This window comes from Osmerus eperlanus, unplaced genomic scaffold, assembly GCF_963692335.1.
Source record: "Osmerus eperlanus unplaced genomic scaffold, fOsmEpe2.1 SCAFFOLD_479, whole genome shotgun sequence".
NCBI classification, from domain to species: domain Eukaryota; kingdom Metazoa; phylum Chordata; class Actinopteri; order Osmeriformes; family Osmeridae; genus Osmerus; species Osmerus eperlanus.
In genome coordinates, this window is record NW_026911072.1 from 2,922 (window position 1) to 21,525 (window position 18,604).

The window sequence follows — 18,604 nt, forward strand, 5'->3', positions numbered from 1 at the left end:
TCTCCGTCTCTGACACGCACGCGCGCACACACACGTGCTTGCCGTCACACTCTGGTCTCTCTTTGCCCCGGCTCCCGTTGCCTCCGGTTTAAGCTCCTTGTTGTCCTCCAACACAGACACACACCCGCACACACCTACACACACACACAAACACACACACTTTGTTGTCCCACAGTCAATACTGCTGCCGCCACCTCATTTCATGCCTCTTGGTTCTGTTAAGCCCAGCCTGGTAATACAGACCATGTTGATTGTTAATCTGACATTTGATATGCGGCTCACTCACTGACTCGCTGATCTGTTGTGCTTGTTTGTCTCCCCCCCCCTCCTCCCCTTCCTCTCTCTCTCTCTCTCTCTCTCTCTCTCTCTCTCTCTGATCTCTCTCACTTTCTCTCTCCTTCCTCCTCTCCCTCCTCTACCTTTCCCTCTATCTGCAGGACGGGTACTACTCCCACAAGCCCAAGGAGAAAGTGCGCGTGGACAGCAACAACGAGAACTCCGTCCCCAAAGACTTTGAGAACATAGACAGCAGCAACTTTGGCGCCCGCTCGCAACACCACCGGCAAACCGCAGGGGGCGCCGGCAGCAAACAGCACCGGGAGCGCCTCCAGGAGAAGGCCCACGCCCAGCAGCAGCAACAGAAACAACAACAAACCCGGAAGGACAACTCCGCCCCCGACCTGAGCAGGAGCTCTAACGAGGTCCTCCAACGTGGCCGCCACGCCTCCGACGGCAACGCCACCAGGGTCCGGCAAGGCGGCGGCGTCGGCGGCGCGGCGGAGCGTCAGCGCTCGTCCCAGACGACGGCGCCCCGTCACCCCGAGCCGTCGCAGCACAGGCACCAGCACCCCCACAGGCGTCAGGCCACGACGGCGCCGCTGGAGGCGGCGTACGACCAGCCGCCCAAGTGCGAGATCAGCGGCAAGGAGGCCATCTCGGCCCTGTCCCGGGCCAAGAGCAAGGAGTGCCGGCAGCAGATCGCCGAGGTGTACTGTCGACACAAAGAGGGCCAGCTGATGCCGGATAAGGTGACTCGTTACTGCCCCTTAGAGGGTGAGTACATAACGAGGGTGGCACTATTTGCGTGATCATCAGACTAGAATTGGCCATGAGAAAAGCTATACTCTGGGAGCGTTGGGATTGGGATTGTATCGACGTCAACAGATTCGTCTGTTCGTTCACCCACTGTGCATCTGGTGTAAACATGGTGTTCCCCCTTTCTTGTTTCTGTAAGCGACATTTCCAAACTTTCATTATGCTGGATTTCAATTCCATGTGAGTTGCATGCAGAAGTCTATGTGGTTACAGAAACAACTTTGATCATGAAGTTCCCACCAAATAACTTGTTTTTTCCATCTCTGTACAGTATGTCAGCTACATGTGTATTTTTGGTGAAGAAATTTCATTTTTTGAGGGAAATACAATATTCCTTTAGTGGGAGACAAAGCGGGATGAGCGGTCAACCATAGTGAGTTCTTCCTCTCCTAATAAGTTCAATTCATACCACTGTCTCGCTCGGAAATGTGTTTTTCTCCTGATGACAAATTTGCCGGAGAAAATGGGAGACGCTTTTTGTATTACACCAAATTGCCATCCAATTTTCATTTTGTTCAGACAAGCTGGCCACACATACACACACAGGCGGATAAATGTACAACCACCCAACCGCATACACAACTTTACACACTTGGTTTACGCACACACACATACTCACACACACACACACGCACACAGATACATTGACACATACCCACCCACCCACGCACTCTCACACACACTTTTCCAAGCAGAATGGCTGAACATCTGCAGCATGGCAGTGTGTTCCTGTAAACAAAATCTGTGAGGTTGCCACCATCAGTGGGCACCACACCTCAGAAACTGTGTTTAAATAAACGGCACACACACACACACACACTCAGGAGTGGAGGGCATATGGAGGGAGGAGAAAGCCAATAGAAGATTCCTTGGACATCTGGTCTCTCCTAGTCAGACTCTCAATTCACACAGTCGCCCTACAAGCACACAATGACTTTGCGGCCGTGCGGCGTCCATTGGTAGCTACTCTTCTTTTCCCCCAGCAAACAGCAAAAGTATTGCCTGTCAATGACTAAGCCTCTGTCATCTTGCCAGGCGACTCACCAGCCCACTCAAACTGACACTTTGATCAAAGGAGACAGAGAAATTGAAAAGGGCTTTACCCCGGTGGCTGGTGTGTAACAACACGACAGCTAAATTAAATCACTTTTTTACACGCCGTCTGTCTGCCACAATTTTGTTATCTTCTCCCTCTTCCCTTTCTCTTCTGCCCCCCCCCCCTCTCTATCTCTCCCCTTCCTGCTATGCTCCAATTTGAATTTGCAGCCTTAACTTTGTTAGCTGAGTTGGTACAATCAAATTTCACCAATTAGATTTCATCTGTATTCTGTCCTTGAATCTCTTCTTACTTTGGAGTTAGCATAAGCTGCTAGCAACCAGGCCTCGCTGGATGTGAAGGGATTGTGTCTCCATATGCTACTTTGGTTAACAGCTAAGCTAATGTCTTTCTGGCAACGCTAAGTGGCTATGGTTCAGAAACAACACTGACATCAACCACAAAAAGAATCCACGCTCATTATCTACGTACAGTAACAGCCAGGGAAGAACTTATTACGTCCCTAATTTCCCATGATGCGTATCATATGAGTTCACATCAATCGAATCAGTGTTCATTTCAACTTTGCTAAAGACTTCCTCAATACACTGCATCAGGGGTGTAAGTTTGTTTTCAGATGTGGGTGGGACACCTTTTTTTTTTTAATATCTATAATCGAGGACACGGCTGTTGAATATAATCTCCTAAATAAAAGTGGGGGGGACAGATTTTCCGTTTTGTGATGAAAACCTGTGTCCCTGCTCTGCATTCATATGACGTATAATACATCATTAGGGTTGTAGAAGAGTTCGGTGGTAGGATAGAGGGAAGGTTAATGTTGCAAATCTTATGTGGCATCCTCCCTGGGCCTTTAACTTGACCTCACATACGGTACAGCTCACGACGTGTCCTGAATGAAAGGACTTGGCCCTGGAGGACAATTTGCGGCAGACTGCTCCAGAAGCCTAAAGCATGAATGTTCCCCTCTTTCTCTCTTCTCTTGCGTGAGGGATTTATGGCATCGCCTAGGCTACGCAAGTTGATGGTGGGTGGGTAGGTGACACACTATACAGTAACAAAGCAGCCACGCTATACAATGCTACACAGGACTATACATTTACATGTAGTCATTTAGCAGACGCTCTTATCCAGAGCGACTTACAGTAAGTACAGGGACATTCCCCCCTCGAGGCAAGTAGGGTGAAGTGCCTTGCCCAAGGACACAACGTCATTTGCATGGCCGGGAACCAAACCGGCAACCTTCTGATTAATAGCCCGATTCCCTAACCGCTCAGCCAATTACACCCCTGAATTTAAAGCAGGTGACATACTATACAGTAACAAATAGCCCCACTATACAATGCTACACAGCAACGCTATGCAATAACAGCACTATACATTTAGTCATTTAGCAGACGCTCTTATCCAGAGCGACTTACAGTAAATACAGGGACATTCCCCCGAGGCAAGTAGGGTGAAGTGCCTTGCCCAAGGACACAACGTCATTTCGCACAGCCGGGAATCGAACCGGCAACCTTCTGATTGGTAGCCCGATTCCCTAACCGCTCAGCCGTCTGACCCCCACTATACGGTAATAACAAGGGCGGACTATCTGGACTGCTCCCTTGGGGAGCCTCTCTGCTGCTGACGAACAGCTCTGCAGCTGTACAAATTGTGGCCTGCCCGACAGATAGTCGACCACCTAGGAGACCTAGGGACCTTCCACCTGCATCTACCTCACCTTCTCCCCCCAGCAGCTGAGGCTGTAGTGTGTGCAGCAGCTACAGAGCACTGGAGAAAAGAAAGGAAAAAAACATGCTCCTCGCTGTGCACTGCTCCATCCAGGGAACGGCCATCAGGAGGTTTCCCCTCTGGATCAGATGGAGGACGGGGTCGTCCACTCCGATGAGAGGCGGGGGAGGCGAATCGCACAGGGTCCATGAAGGTGGCAGACCAGAGGCCCGAGGGGCGAGAGGACTAGCCTCTCCAGGGGTTGTTCATGACACGAGACGGAAGCTCTACCCCGGTCTGCGGTCGTCCTGGACGGCGGGGGGTGTCCCTTCTTGGGAACTTTCGCAAGAAAGTCCCAGGGATCCTTTCAAGGCTCGGGTTGAAGAGGAGCTTGAGTGCTCCACACAGCTGGGCGGCATAGCTCCTTAGTACTCTTGGGCTTTTGTCATGAGGGCATGTAGACCTCGCCCCTGCGAAGCTTCTCCTGCTCTCTATTTTCACTCGGTTCGAGGGGAAGGACAGGGGCGCGGGTTGAGGGGGGGAGGGGGGGGGATGATGCGTCACGGGTCGTGACGGCGGACGAGAGAGGCGACATTGGTACAGATGAGGGAGAGGGCGTTTTAAAAGATGAACGGGTGGAGCCGCGAGAGTTGGGAGGGAGGAGATTTGTGGGACGCGGTTCGCGATTTTGGAGTTCTGTATCGTAACGTCTCCCTCCCAAACCAAGGAACATGTAGGCTTTACTGTAGGTATATATATGTAGCAAAAGGAAATTGGACAAAATTTGTTTCCCAGCTGTCTCTTTGTCACACACACATACATTACACTGTAGTGCTCATTAGTTCAGCCAGATAGCATACCAGCCGCTCAAAGTGCTTTGTGAAGCGACTGGCCAATTAACTCTCCCGCAAAGCAAACCAGTGAACCTTCATAGATGGGCACCAATTACTGTTCAATCTGAACACACCACACACAGAGACACACACACACACACAAAACCATTTCCCCCCTGACACTGTCAGACATACATACACATGAATAGCCGTGCTGAAATTATCGTGCTCTAGAAAAAAATACTATGTAGAAAGGGAGTTTCAGAGCGGGGGCGTTGACTGACAGTGGACATGTCCAATCAGAGTCACCCAAGCATGTCCGTTCCCCCGCCCTTGTTGTCAGACACCTAGATGAAGACATGTTGGACGGTCGCCCTTTAAATTCGAGTGATTGACACGGGGGCATGACCAATTGGAGGTGGCAGACCATGTCATTTCTTCCCGCCCCTGTTGTTAGCCCTTGAAATAAAGACACGTTGGACAGTTGCCCTCAAATTCGAATAATTACAGGGAGCTCTTTGTTCAGAGTCGAGCCTCCAGGGTCTTTTTCACCTAGAGACAGCTCACCCATTGGGGCAGGAAAGACAGCCCCTGCCCACCCACCCGACACCAGACCTTACTGTAACTTCCCGCCCTTCCCATAACACATAACTGACATTGTCCTTTCCTCCTCCCCCGTGGCCCCCTGGGAATTGCAGTCCATTCCCAGCCAGAGTCTGGATTACAGTCATTATCTTCCAGCAAAGCCTCTCTGTCTGTCAACAAACACGGGCTGTCTTAATAAAAGCCGTCTGCTTTCTGTAATGCCACTGTAATTCCAAACGGTCCGGTGAGAACGGCGACAGCCTATCAAGAGAAGCCTATATGTACTTCTTTTGGTCGGTTTCCATGCCAACAGCCATCGCCAACAAGTACAAGGAACCAAGTGTGCCGGAAAGAGGAAGTCTGTTTGTTTGGAGGTTTAGTCGACTCTGCGAATCACTTATGTGTTGGTGTTATTCTTTTAACAGGACTCCAGAGATTACGGGTCTTGTTTTAATTTGATGCCTGGTTTCTCGGTGCAGGGGGAAGGAGGGGAGACGAGGGTGTTCTCATTCTCGTCGGCTGTTGTTTGTGTAAAATAAAAGGGTTTTACATCACGTTTTTGGCCAAGGAGGAGGAACACGGACGCATTATCCACTTCTCTGCTGCAGCCTTGCACCCAGCGGCATTGGGTTATAGGATTCTTGTCAGAGCGAGGACAGTATTTACAGGGGCGGTAGTGTCGGCTGGCATAGTTAGGATTCGGTCAATTTGGGGAACGAGCGAGGCTTTTATTCTTGTGGAAGGTTCCTGTTACATTTTATAGATGTGTGTGTGTGTGTGTGCAGATTTCGACACCTAGGTGTGTGCGTGGCTCGATTGGGTGCGAGTGAAGTTAACCCCTCCCGTGTGCGTGCGTCCTCTCGCCCGCAGGCAAAGCCAACGCCAACGTCCAGTGGGACGAGGACTCGGCCGAGAGCCTGCCGCCTTCGCCTGTGAGGATCGCCTTCGTGCTCGTGGTGCACGGGCGGGCCTCGCGCCAGTTCCAGCGCCTCTTCAAAGCCATCTACCACACCTCCCACTTTTACTACATTCACGTGGACCAGGTGAGGCGACCACGCACCGCCGTCAGACCGCCGGGAACCGCAATGGTAGACGGCGTTGCCGTCTTCCCCCCCACTCCAAAAACAGGCGGCGTCCTCCTCACCCTTTTTATTTGCTCGCTGTTGTTGGGTTTTTCGAGGCATTATTCATTGATACATTCACTTATGCGTTCACTCGTTGATGCAAAGTAGCTGTGAAAAATAGGCTATGCAAATTCCGTCTCGACAAACACGCACATTTGTATGTCTCACGACGGTTCGAGTCTCCTGCGCTCTCCTCCGTTTAGGGTAATTTGTTCCCCCTCCCCTCTTCTCTCTCTCCCTTCTCTTCCTCGTCCTCTTCCTCCTCCACGCCCCAGCGTTCCAACTACCTCTCGCGGCAGGTGCAGGCCCTGGCCTCGAAGTACGCCAACGTACGCGTGACGCCCTGGCGCATGGCCACCATCTGGGGCGGAGCCAGCCTGCTCACCATGTACCTGCGCAGCATGGCCGACCTGCTGGCCATGAGGGACTGGAGCTGGGACTTCTTCATCAACCTCAGCGCCGCCGACTACCCTATCAGGTGAGGCGGGTAGGGGGGGGGGGGAGGATAACCAATGAGACGGGGGTTTTTTGGAGGGAGGGGAAGGACTTTTTCATCCACTCGAGTGCCACTGACTGACCATTCGGATGATTGTGTGAAGGAGTTTATAGGCTTGTTTGCCATTGATGTAATGTAAATGGGAGAATAGTGTAAAGTTTGCCTTTAAGATGACTGGGGAGTGTTCTCTAAATAACAGTAGTACCGCTGATTACCCAATCAGGTGACAATGATGAGACCGAGGAGGCGGGGTATAGGACTGACTGCCCTATTAGGGGACAGGATGCTAGACGTCAGGGATCCCACTTTCTGCAACAGAAATACAGGTTACTTTCTTGAACAAAAACTATTGACGGCTGTTGCATATAAGCTGACGAACTGTTTACCTTTTCCAAGTCACACAGAGACTTCCTTTTAAGGGAAATCTATACACAACCAATCTCCTGGAAGTAACTGTGGACTAAACAAAGACCAACAGTGATACGTTGAACCCAAACCAATCAATCGCGAGAACCTTTCTGTCTCTATCCAGCCTATTCACACAATTTGTTCCCGAATCCTGTTTCCTTCATTGACTTAATTGAAGAGGTTACATGGTGAAGCGATCGCCACTTAATTGCTCGCAGTCAATAGCTATTGACTTTTCCAGCCCGTGTGGCCGTTGGTGTGCTTGTCCAGCCTTAAAGGTGCGGTTGTTTTGCTCTACTCACCCGTCCCTTTAAGAGCCCTGAAAGAGTAATTAAACGCCCCTGAAGTCGAGCCGAGATGCGTGATGTCATGGAAATGTCCCGGTTTGAGTTCAAACCGACAAGGTATGGGCCCTACAAAGGATCGACGGCCAATTAAAACGTCTGATGCGGTGGTTTCACCTGTTGGGCCAGATGTTCAGGAGCTGTGTTTGCCATTGGGGCATGAGAAACCGGAGGGATTGCATGTGTCAACAGCTTGAGCCAAGATGGAGATCATTGATATGGACGGCATTGTTTATGTGTTTCATGTCCCCCACGAGGGATTGGTTTATAGACAGATTCACAGGCCTGTGGTGTTCAACATGTCAGTTTGATGTCGGTCTTTCCGGGAGAGTGTGTTTCTGGCATGTGGTTATGAGCTTGGAGGGTAAATGGGATGGGTAGATGTGTGTGTTTGTGTGTGACTGCATGTGTCGGTAAGGTCTGCTTGTCTGTCCGTCTGCCTGTATTTTGTTTGTGCGTGTGTATTTGCATGCGTATTTGCATGTGTGTCTGTGTGTGTGTGTGTCTGTGTGTGTGTCTGGGTGTGTGTTTCCCTCGCCGTGTCCATCACTTCCTTCTTATGCGATCTGCGTCAGGGTTGATATACAATCATTGAGAAAAGAGCCGACTCCGCAGCTTCTGATCTCCATCTTTTGGAGGGGAAGAGTGAAAGAGTGACAGCAGAGGAGAAGAGGGAAAAAGAGAGGAGGAGGGGTGAGGGGGTGGGGAGGGACTGAGCACTGTTTTTTTTTTTTTTTACATAAATCTCATGTTTGTGTCATTGCTTAGCAAGCATGTTTGGATCACAACTTGCAGTTTTGTGATTTAATAGGGATTAGCATACGGTCGAGCCCACATCTAAACAACGGAATCATGACTTAGCTGTTTGGCACCGACAAGGATCGTATTGTTTTTACTGTAAAACAAACCAATGCACCGAATACTACTTTACTAGCACATTCAGAACATCTACGGTAAGTTTACGGTCTGTAATTCAAACACGAGCTGGAGCCTCTAAATTAGCCTCTTGCTTTCACCCATCCATACACACATCCATCCATCCATACGTCCATACATCCAACCACGAGTAGTTCCTACCCCGACCAGCCTGGTTCCGGTACACACTATTCGTCTGGTGAGAATCCCCACCATTCATCAATCTGTCCATCCGCCCACAGACGTATGCCCCCATCTCTATCTCCATCCCTCCTTCCCTTCATCCCTCCCTCCCCTGGTCCCTATCCCTCCAGAGAGGAATGTGGTGGCCAGCCTGGTGCTGTTGTTATCAGTGGGGCTGGAGACAGGCATTATTTCCCCTCTAATTCCCAGATAATGTCTGTCCTTCTGCATGGCTGACTCTCAAAGGCCTACCCAAAGCCCTTTTGGGCAAGGGTGGGGGCCTGTGTGTCCGGGGGGGGGGGGGGGGGGGGGGTCTGGTTTAGAGATGTGTGTCTATAAGCAAGGGTGTGAAAGAGTGTGTGTGTGTGTGTGTGTGAAAGGGAGGGTTAGGTTGGTGCGCGTGTGCGAGCGTGTCTTAAAGGGAAAAGGTTGCGTCGTTCGTTCGTCGTGCGTTTTTCCTACGAGTGTTTCTGGGTCGGGAGAAAGCCTGGTGCGCGCGCGTGCGTGCGTGTGTGTCGGTGCAAGCGCGTGTATCCACGCCAGTGTGTGTGCGTCTGGAGGGGCAGGGGGATAGTTTACACGCCCGCTTTGTCCTACGGTGAGGCTCCCTTTCCAGGCTTTTATCCTCTCATTCTTTAGCCTCTCCTTCTTTTCTTGGCCCTCCTATTCATTCACTCCACAGCTGCTTTTAAGAACATAACTCAGAGCTCCAGGGTACAGACTGGAGACCACCACTCCCTGTGGGCACAACTCTCTTTCGCCCCCTATTGGTGGGTCATGATATTAGAACCCTAACAAAGATGTTTGGTGTGTCTCTGCATGTGGGTGGGTGGATATCTGGTGAGGTGTCTGTATGTGGGTGGGTGGGTGGATATCTGGTGAGGTGTCTGTATGTGGGTGGGTGGGTGGATATCTGGTGAGGTGTCTGTATGTGGGTGGGTGGGTGGATATCTGGTGAGGTGTCTGTATGTGGGTGGGTGGGTGGATATCTGGTGAGGTGTCTGTATGTGGGTGGGTGGGTGGATATCTGGTGAGGTGTCTGTATGTGGGTGGGTGGGTGGATATCTGGTGAGGTGTCTGTATGTGGGTGGGTGGGTGGATATCTGGTGAGGTGTCTGTATGTGGGTGGGTGGATATCTGGTGAGGTGTCTGTATGTGGGTGGGTGGATATCTGGTGAGGTGTCTGTATGTGGGTGGGTGGGTGGATATCTGGTGAGGTGTCTGTATGTGGGTGGGTGGGTGGATATCTGGTGAGGTGTCTGTATGTGGGTGGGTGGGTGGATATCTGGTGAGGTGTCTGTATGTGGGTGGGTGGGTGGATATCTGGTGAGGTGTCTGTATGTGGGTGGGTGGGTGGATATCTGGTGAGGTGTCTGTATGTGGGTGGGTGGGTGGGTGGATATCTGGTGAGGTGTCTGTATGTGGGTGGGTGGGTGGGTGGATATCTGGTGAGGTGTCTGTATGTGGGTGGGACCGTGGGTAAGTGGGAGAGAGGAAGGAAGAGAGAGGAAAAGAATGCTCATTTGTGCACGCTTGTGCGTGTGTGTGCGTACGTGTGCGTGTGTGTGTGTGTGCAGTCAGAGCACACAGGCAAAAAGAGAGAGGGAGTAACAGAGGGAACCCCGAGGCCTGACAGAACGAACCAGACCAAGTGGACAGGGTGACCACTCAGGTGGCAAATCTGTAGCTTGACCTGAATTCCCCCCCCCCTCCCGCCCCCTTGTTTGTGTGTAGGTGTGTTTGTTTGTGCGTGTCTGTATGCGGGTTTGTGCAAGTGTGTGTGTATGTTTGTGTTTTTGAATATTTGTGTGGGTCTGTGTGTGTGTGTGTGTGTTTGTATGTGTGTGCATGTGTGCGAGTGAGTGCGCGGGTGTGTACGTGTGTTTGTGCACGCGCGTTTCTGTGTATGTTTTTGCGTGTGTGCAAATGTCTGTGAATGTTTGTGTGCAAGTGCGTGTGTACGTTTGTGTACGTTTGTGTGTGTTTTCATGTCTGTGTTTGGGTATCTGACTGTGTATGGCCGCCATGCTCGGATGCATGTCCGTAACAATGTACGTATCTGTGTTCAGTGTTCACACCCACGTGTACTCTGAATGTATGTTGGCCAAACTGGATCATCTTGCTTGCGTGCGCTTGCACATGTGTGGTCATTCTCTGTTAAAAGGGTCTCCCATAAGCGAAGCCTCCTCAGGGCTATGGAATTGCTCCTTCATGAGTAAATGACATTAATATGCATCCCTTCCCTCTCTGGCCAGCCTATAGTCAAGGGTCTCTGCTCTCTTAGAAAACCAAACTGAGCTGTCATGAAAGACGCAGATGGGCATCCATTTCACGCGCACCCCGCAGTGAGAAGCATTGTCAGCTCCATTAAGTTCGACATGGCCTGTAAAGAAAGGCATTTAGCCCTTAGCTTCAGCTTTTAGCCTTTAGCATTAGCTCTTAGCCTTTAGCGTTGGGTTGTAGCTTTTAGAGTTAGTTTTTAGCCTGTAGCGTGAGTCTTTTAACAAAAGCTGGTCCTTTTACTGAATCATTTGACTGTGCAACCCTAGACTGAAAAAGAATGCGGCCCTATCCACTTTTAGTCAATAGAGGTAACCCATTTCCGTACTGTATCTTGAATAGAGTGTCAGGAGAAGCTATCTGCTTTAGCCTTAAAATCCTATTTATTGATGCCACATTGCAATACATGAAACAGAATCAATGTAAGGTCATTTTTTCCTTGAATAACTTTCAAAACTGTTTGAATAACTGGTCTGGTTGCCAAATTGTTTCAGTTTTTTGTTGTTGTTGCTGCCCTCCAAATGGTTGGTTCTAAAGATGTGTTTGATTATCGTTTACAGGACTAACAACCAGCTGGTGGCCTTCCTGTCTAAGTATAGAGAGATGAACTTCATCAAGTCTCACGGCAGGGACAACGCCAGGTAGGATCACACGCGCACACTTAAACACAGAGACGTGTAGATACGTGCACTCACACACTCACGCACATGCAGTCCCTCTCTCTCTCATCACACACTCATACAAACAATGAGCAGAGACAGATGAAAATGATATTTGCACACACACCCTCACACACATCTATACTGTCAGTCTCTCTCTCTCTCTCTACCGCAAGACACACACATCTAGTGTCACTCTCCACCTCTCTCTCTCTCTCTCTACCTCAAGACACACACACATCGAGTGTCACTCTCTCTCTCACACACACACACACACACTCACGCGCGCACTGTGGCGACTGACTCATAATCCAATTAGGCTCCATCTGGGGCTTTATTAATCACCCTCCCCGTGGTTGACTGGCGCTGCCTGCCGCGCCCCGCCCTCTCACACCTAACGAGGTGCCAATCAGAGCCCGGCCGCGTGCCAGGCCCAGCCACAGTGTCAACCGTGCCACTCCGCTCCTCGACTCAGGATAGTGACACTGGGACTCAATGGGGAAGAAAGCAGCAAAGCTACTTAAGAGGACCGAAGTTACAGTACACACTAGACAGGCAACTTTGAGTCTACTTCAAGTGTGTTTGATTTCATCGTGTTGAACTGCGTTTCATTTGGTTTTGCGGCGCTTGGTGCACCAAATCAAGGGCACCTCGGCTACGGAAAGAGACACGTTTCTACGTGACTCGGGGATAAGGTCGACGGCGTGCCCTGAACGTGACACCAAGCGAATGCTTAACACGTGATACTCAATGCACGAGTGGGAAATACATGTATTATGTATCAGGTGTTATTATGATACACGTGCTTGTATAAGAGTTGTTTTTATAGATAATAAAGCCTTAACAAGTTTGTAAGTCATAATGACACATGTTAACGTTAATACATATCTAATAAGACCTATTAACTAATGCAGATCTCATCTTAGTTATTAACACATATTTATGCTAATCAGAATCTCGCAATGCCATTATTACCTATTAACTCATGATTATTACAAGCCCCTGGTTCTATAGTGTTACCCAGTCTTGCCTTACGCAACGGGATGTTTATAGTTTTGAGGTTCTGACTGCGTAACGTGCAGGGTGCAAAACGAGGCATTCTTGGCACGGTCTGTCTCAAGACAGTTTACACAACTTGCCGATCGTGGTCAAACAACGGGATTTATGGTTGTTTAAGTACGTTTAACCGAGCGTGTGTTTGTGTGCTCGCGGTCAACAGGTTCATTCGCAAGCAGGGTCTCGACCGCCTCTTCTACGAGTGCGACACCCACATGTGGCGTCTGGGGGACCGCAAGATCCCAGAAGGCATCTCGGTGGACGGGGGCTCCGATTGGTTCCTGCTCAACCGCATGTTCGTGGAGTATGTGATCAAGTCCCAGGATGACCTGGTCAACAGCATGAAGAGGTTCTATATCTACACACTTCTGCCTGCCGAGGTAACCTCACAGACACACACATACACACCGTCCATGACGTACTGTACATGCATGTAGTTAGACACAATAATACTGTTGATACATTCCCTTCCCATACTCACATCCAACAAATGCAACCTGTCTCGCTCGCACAAATGAACGCACACACATGCTCAATTTAACAACCCCTCCCCCCCCTCCTCCCCCCTCTCTCCCTCCCCCCCTCCCTCCCCCCCCCAGTCCTTCTTCCACACGGTGTTGGAGAACAGCGCCCACTGTGAGAGCATGGTGGACAACAACCTGCGCATCACCAACTGGAACAGGAAGCTGGGCTGTAAGTGCCAGTACAAGCACATCGTGGACTGGTGCGGCTGCTCGCCCAACGACTTCAAACCCGCCGACTTCCACCGCTTCCAGGTGAGGCGCGACCACGTGCGGAGATCGATGTGCCGACACACACGCGCACACACACACACAGAGGGAGAGCATTAGCCCTCGGATCAAGAGGTCCCAGATTCAAGGGTTCAGATAGCATCTGCTAAGTGAGGACAGTACATGTAAATACATACTCCCGTTGTTATTAGATACTGTATACACAGCAAAAAACCTCTTAGTTCGGGTCGTCCTCACATGTCTGGATCTCCCTTACACTCCTCCTCCTCCCACCCCTCCCACACACACACACACATACACACCCCTCCCACACACACACACACACACATACACACCCCTCCCACACACACACACACTCATTCCTCCCACTACACGCACACATACACACACACACACACTCCTCCCACAACACACACACACACTCATTCCTCCCACTACACACACACATACACGCACACACACACACACTCCTCCCACAACACACACACACATATACACCCCTCCCACATATACACACACACACACACACACTCCTCTCACTCACACCCCTCCCACACATGCACACACACACACACCAAAGTCATTGCACTGACCTCAACCGCTCTCGAGGCCAGCCTGTGGCTGTCTGTCTCATCCGGACCCCTGCTTACCCCCTCACCCCAGCTCCTTGGCATGAGTGTAGGTCTGCTTGGCACACCTACACACACACACACACACACACAGACACACACCTAAACACACATACAAACACCACACACACACACAAACTGATATTTGATATTAATGGGCCTTAATTAATATCCTATTGTGGTTTCGATGTTGGGCTGTCACGCTCAGCAGAGTCCTTTGCGTTCAGCGTCTATATGTGGGCGAGGGGGAGGGGTCGGTTCTCGCTGTTCCCTGGAGGAAAGCGAAACATGGGATCCGGTGACACGTACAAGTGTTGGAGGTGGAGAGACAGGTGAGAGAGAGGGAGGAAGGGACACAGGGAGGGACCGATGCGGACCTCTGGAACCTCTCCTCCTCCTTTTCCCCTCCTTCTATGTTTCTCCATTTGACAGATGGATGGAGGCTGGGAAGAAAGAGAGACTTTGAGAGAGAGAGAGAGAGACAGAGAGAGAGAGAGAGAGAGAGAGAGAGAGAGAGAGAGAGAGAGAGAGAGAGAGAGAGAGAGAGAGAGAGAGAGAGAGACAGATAGAGAAAGAGAGAGAAAGAGAGAGACAGAGAGAGACAGAGAGAGAAAAACAGAGCAAGAGACAGGCAGAGAGAGAGAGAGAGACAGAGAGAGAGACAGAGGCAGACACAGGAAACTAAGATGCAGGGAGAAGAGAGGCGAGGGGCGACGGTTTGTTTCGCAGCGCTGCGAGGAGGGATGAGGTGGAGGACTCGAGAAGTCTCTCGCCCGCCTCTGATGCTGGAGCGCCCACAGTTTGATCCGCCGCGTTAACGCTGGATAAATCTCCTCGCCCCCGGATATTCCCGTTTGATGAAGTGCACAGTGGGAGCGGCAGCATCATAAATCGTCTCGGGAGACGTATGAGCCGACGCCAGGTTGCCAAGTTGCAGCCCCGGTGTGAGAAAGTGCCGGGTTGCCAGATCCTTGATTATCCCCCTTTGCTGGGAGTTTACAGGAAGGTGTGCCGTGCCCGAGATGTAACTCGCAGTCAATAGTTTCCTCTTCGCGATGACACGTGCGTGTGTCCAAAAAGGCTCTCTCACTGTGTGTAGGCCAAGCAGCGTGGGAGGAGGAGTTTTCGGGATCGCGCGTTAACCAAAGACTCAACAGAGAGAAGGGGGGGATGAAAGAAAAGACAGACCGATGGGGGGAGGGAGGATGAGGGTGAAGCGGATGGATGGATGGATGGAGTGTTGGATCAAAAATAGATTAGGAGGATGACTGTGAGACAGCAGGAAGACGGAGAGAGACACAAAGTGAAAAGAGAGAGAGAGATAGAGAGCGAGGAACGGCCGGTGAGATAAGACCTCCGTCTGCCCACCTCATCCATCCATTGTGCACATCTTGCCCACACACACACACACAGACTGTGTAGGCCAATGCTCTTAAAAAAAACACATACACACACATACATAACACACACACACAACATACACAAAAACACTTCCGGCCACATTTATGAGCTTTATTCGATGGCACCTCCAAAGGCGTCTAACAGCACTTTTGTCTCATGTTTAAATGGGTGACATGTTTCTTTGGAAGGCCCCCTTCCAAAGGCCATCAACGCCTGCAAAAGTAGACGTCCCGAGCACTAATGCTTTCTGACACAGATAGATGCCCGAGATGTGTTTTCTCTCGACACTAACCCTCTCCCCCCTCCTTCCCCTCCACCCCCCTGTCAATAAGGAGTCGTGTAGCAACATGACATACTTTTCAAAAGCCCCTGGACTCTCCATAATTCCTTCCCTTTCTCCCTTTTTCTCCCTCTCTCTCTCTCTCTCTCTCTCTCTCCCTCTCTGTCTCTCTCTCTCTGTCTCTCTCTCTCTCTGTCTCCCTCTCTGTCTCTCTCTCTGTCTGTCTCTCTAACTCTCTCTAGTCTTTCTTGATCTCTCCCTCTACCGCCCTATTTCTTACATTTACATTTAGTCATTTAGCAGACGCTCTTATCCAGAGCGACTTACAGTAAGTACAGGGACATTCCCCCGAGGCAAGTAGGGTGAAGTGCCTTGCCCAAGGACACAACGTCATCTGGCACAGCCGGGAATCGAACTGGCAACCTTCTGATTACAAGCCCGCTTCCCTAACCGCTCAGCCACCTGACTCCATTTCTCTCTCTCTCTCTCGCTCAGTCTCTTCTCCAGAGAGAGGGTTGGGAGGACGATGCGTTCTTAAATCTCGATCAGCTGGCGACGTCCCCCACGGGCGCGGGATTGTTGTTACCTGTTTATCAGAGCTCTGGTAGAATGTGTTTTTGATTCTGTCTTTTGCTTGTTTTAGAGAGGTGAGGGAATTGTTGAGCTGTTGTCGTTTTTCTCTCTCCTGTTGAGTAAAGCAGATGGGAGAGAAAAAGGGAGAGCGATGGATAGGGAGAAGGAGAGAGAGAGAGAGAGAGAGAGAGAGAGAGAGAGAGAGAGAGAGAGAGAGAGAGAGAGAGAGAGAGAGAGAAGGAGAGAGCAGAAATCCCTGTGTCCTCACCTTGGATCCAAACTCCTCCTAACAGAATGACTGAAGATGGAGAGTCATGAACCGATTTGAAGTGCTTGCATTTTCTTGTGTGAGTGATGGAGACGGAGAGAGGGAGAGAAAGAGCGAGAAAGAGAAGCAGGGGTGGCAGACGGAGCGTATGCTGTCTCAGTGCACCTTCTGGGATTGTACTTTGCCTCTCTCTCCGTCTCCGTCTTCTCTCTCTCTCTCACTCTCTCTCGCTCTCGCTCTCTCTCTCGCTCTCTCTCTCTCTCTCGCTCTCGCTCTCGCTCTCGCTCTCTCTCTCTCTCCTGTTCTCGCCTGATCCTTCCGTATGTCCCTGTTTCTCTCCCTCTGTCTCGATCCCTCTCTCCCTTGCTTCTCGAGGCCCCCGACCCCTCTCAACCTGCCGCACGCCTCCATTTACCATCCACCCTCTCATCTCCCCCAGAAGTACTCCGTCACTTAATCTATCTTTCCCTCCCCTCCTCCTCCCCCCCCCCCCCTCCTCTCCAGCAAACGTCGCGGCCCACCTTCTTCGCCCGGAAGTTCGAGGCCAGCGTGAACCAGGAGATCGTCAACCAGCTTGACGCCTACCTGTTCGGGCCGCACCCCCAGGGCACCCCGGGCCTGCAGGCGTACTGGGAGAACGCCTACGACGAGGCGGACGGCGTGGCCAGCCTGAAGGACTCGCAGCTCACGTACTACCACGCCTTCTCCCGGATGGGCCTGGCCGGGCGGAGAGCTCCCTGCAGGGGAACCCCAGGGACAGCAGCTGCAGGTGGGTGTGCGGGTGGGTGTGCGGGTGGGTGTGCGGGTGGGTGTGCAGGTGGGTGTGCGGGGGCTTGCGCGCATCCTCGTTCTCGATCCCGTGCAGCGACGAAAGCGCGAACGTGCCCCGAACAGACAACCCAATCACACAGTCGATGGGCCCCTTCATAATCCTAGCACAGTTAGTCACAAGCATATCCCATGCACAATTGCACCCACATTTGACCAGATACTCATTGCTCCACACCAATACACACACACACACAAAGCAGGTGCAGTCACAGGTGCAGTGACTCATTAGCGGTTCGGAAGGCGACACACCCACTTGAGAAACGTAATCCCCCTTTTTGTTACCACGAGCCACACGATACCCCAAATATCCGGTGTCACAACGCATCTCGTGTCGGGGTGACTCGTCGCAGTCAACAATGCCCTCTGGGTCCAACGAGCAGATGGGAACCATGGAAATGCAGTTCTCTCAGGAAGGTGATACAGCACTTTGGCAAAAGACACTGTAGGAATGGGAGCAAGGTATCTAGGCCACAGTAATGGAGGCCTCCCCCAGGGCCAATGAGAACGTTGTTGTAAGTGTTGCCGTTGCAGAGACCAGGGATGTGTTTAGGAATGTGTGTTTGGCATGCGGTCGCTGGAAGTCAAAGCTCTGCCTTGTTGCGAAGCAGCTCTATTCCTTATCTTTGCGCCGTCAACCACAAAACGATTCTCTCTGCGTAAGTAGTGCTGTGTTCACTGGCGTTGCATCACCATTCCCTGTTCCACTAATGAAAAGCAATCCGCAATTTTCAACCTCGCTTTTCCCAAACCTTTGTTGTTGTTGTTGCCATATTGATAAGTTGCCATATCAATACGTTAGTTAACACAACATATACGATAGGTCCCCTCCAAAATAAAAGTCTCACTCCCGCTCAAAGGAGCGGGACTTTCATTTTGTTCCCGCTGAGGTCTTGTCTCCACACAGGCAGTACATGGGGATACAGGACGGACCCTCTAGCTACGCCGCACGCCCCGCTGCTTTGTGGGTGGGCGCAGGGAACCCTGGGTAGGGCGGAGGAGTGGAGGGATGAGGGGGAAAAGGAGAAATGAGGGGAAACACGTTTCTGTCTGACGAACCACCAAACCGCTCCATCTCACCAGATACAGCTGTTTCTACTCATGTGCCAGCTCTGTGAACGAGGGAGG

The 18,604-nt window shown here is 51.1% G+C and overlaps 1 protein-coding gene across 1 annotated transcript; it reads left to right on the plus strand.

Moving 5' to 3' along the window:
- Positions 1-202: 202 nt before the first annotated feature.
- Positions 203-18,464, plus strand: xylt1 (xylosyltransferase I; the record flags this gene model as incomplete). Its single annotated transcript, XM_062455112.1, is given in 10 exon segments — positions 203-232; positions 438-1,053; positions 6,151-6,323; positions 6,680-6,882; positions 11,591-11,671; positions 12,909-13,125; positions 13,345-13,521; positions 17,153-17,369; positions 17,372-17,417; positions 18,384-18,464. Coding segments are annotated over 10 exon segments (1,841 nt in total), but the record flags the coding sequence as incomplete, so codon positions are not given.
- Positions 18,465-18,604: the final 140 nt, after the last annotated feature.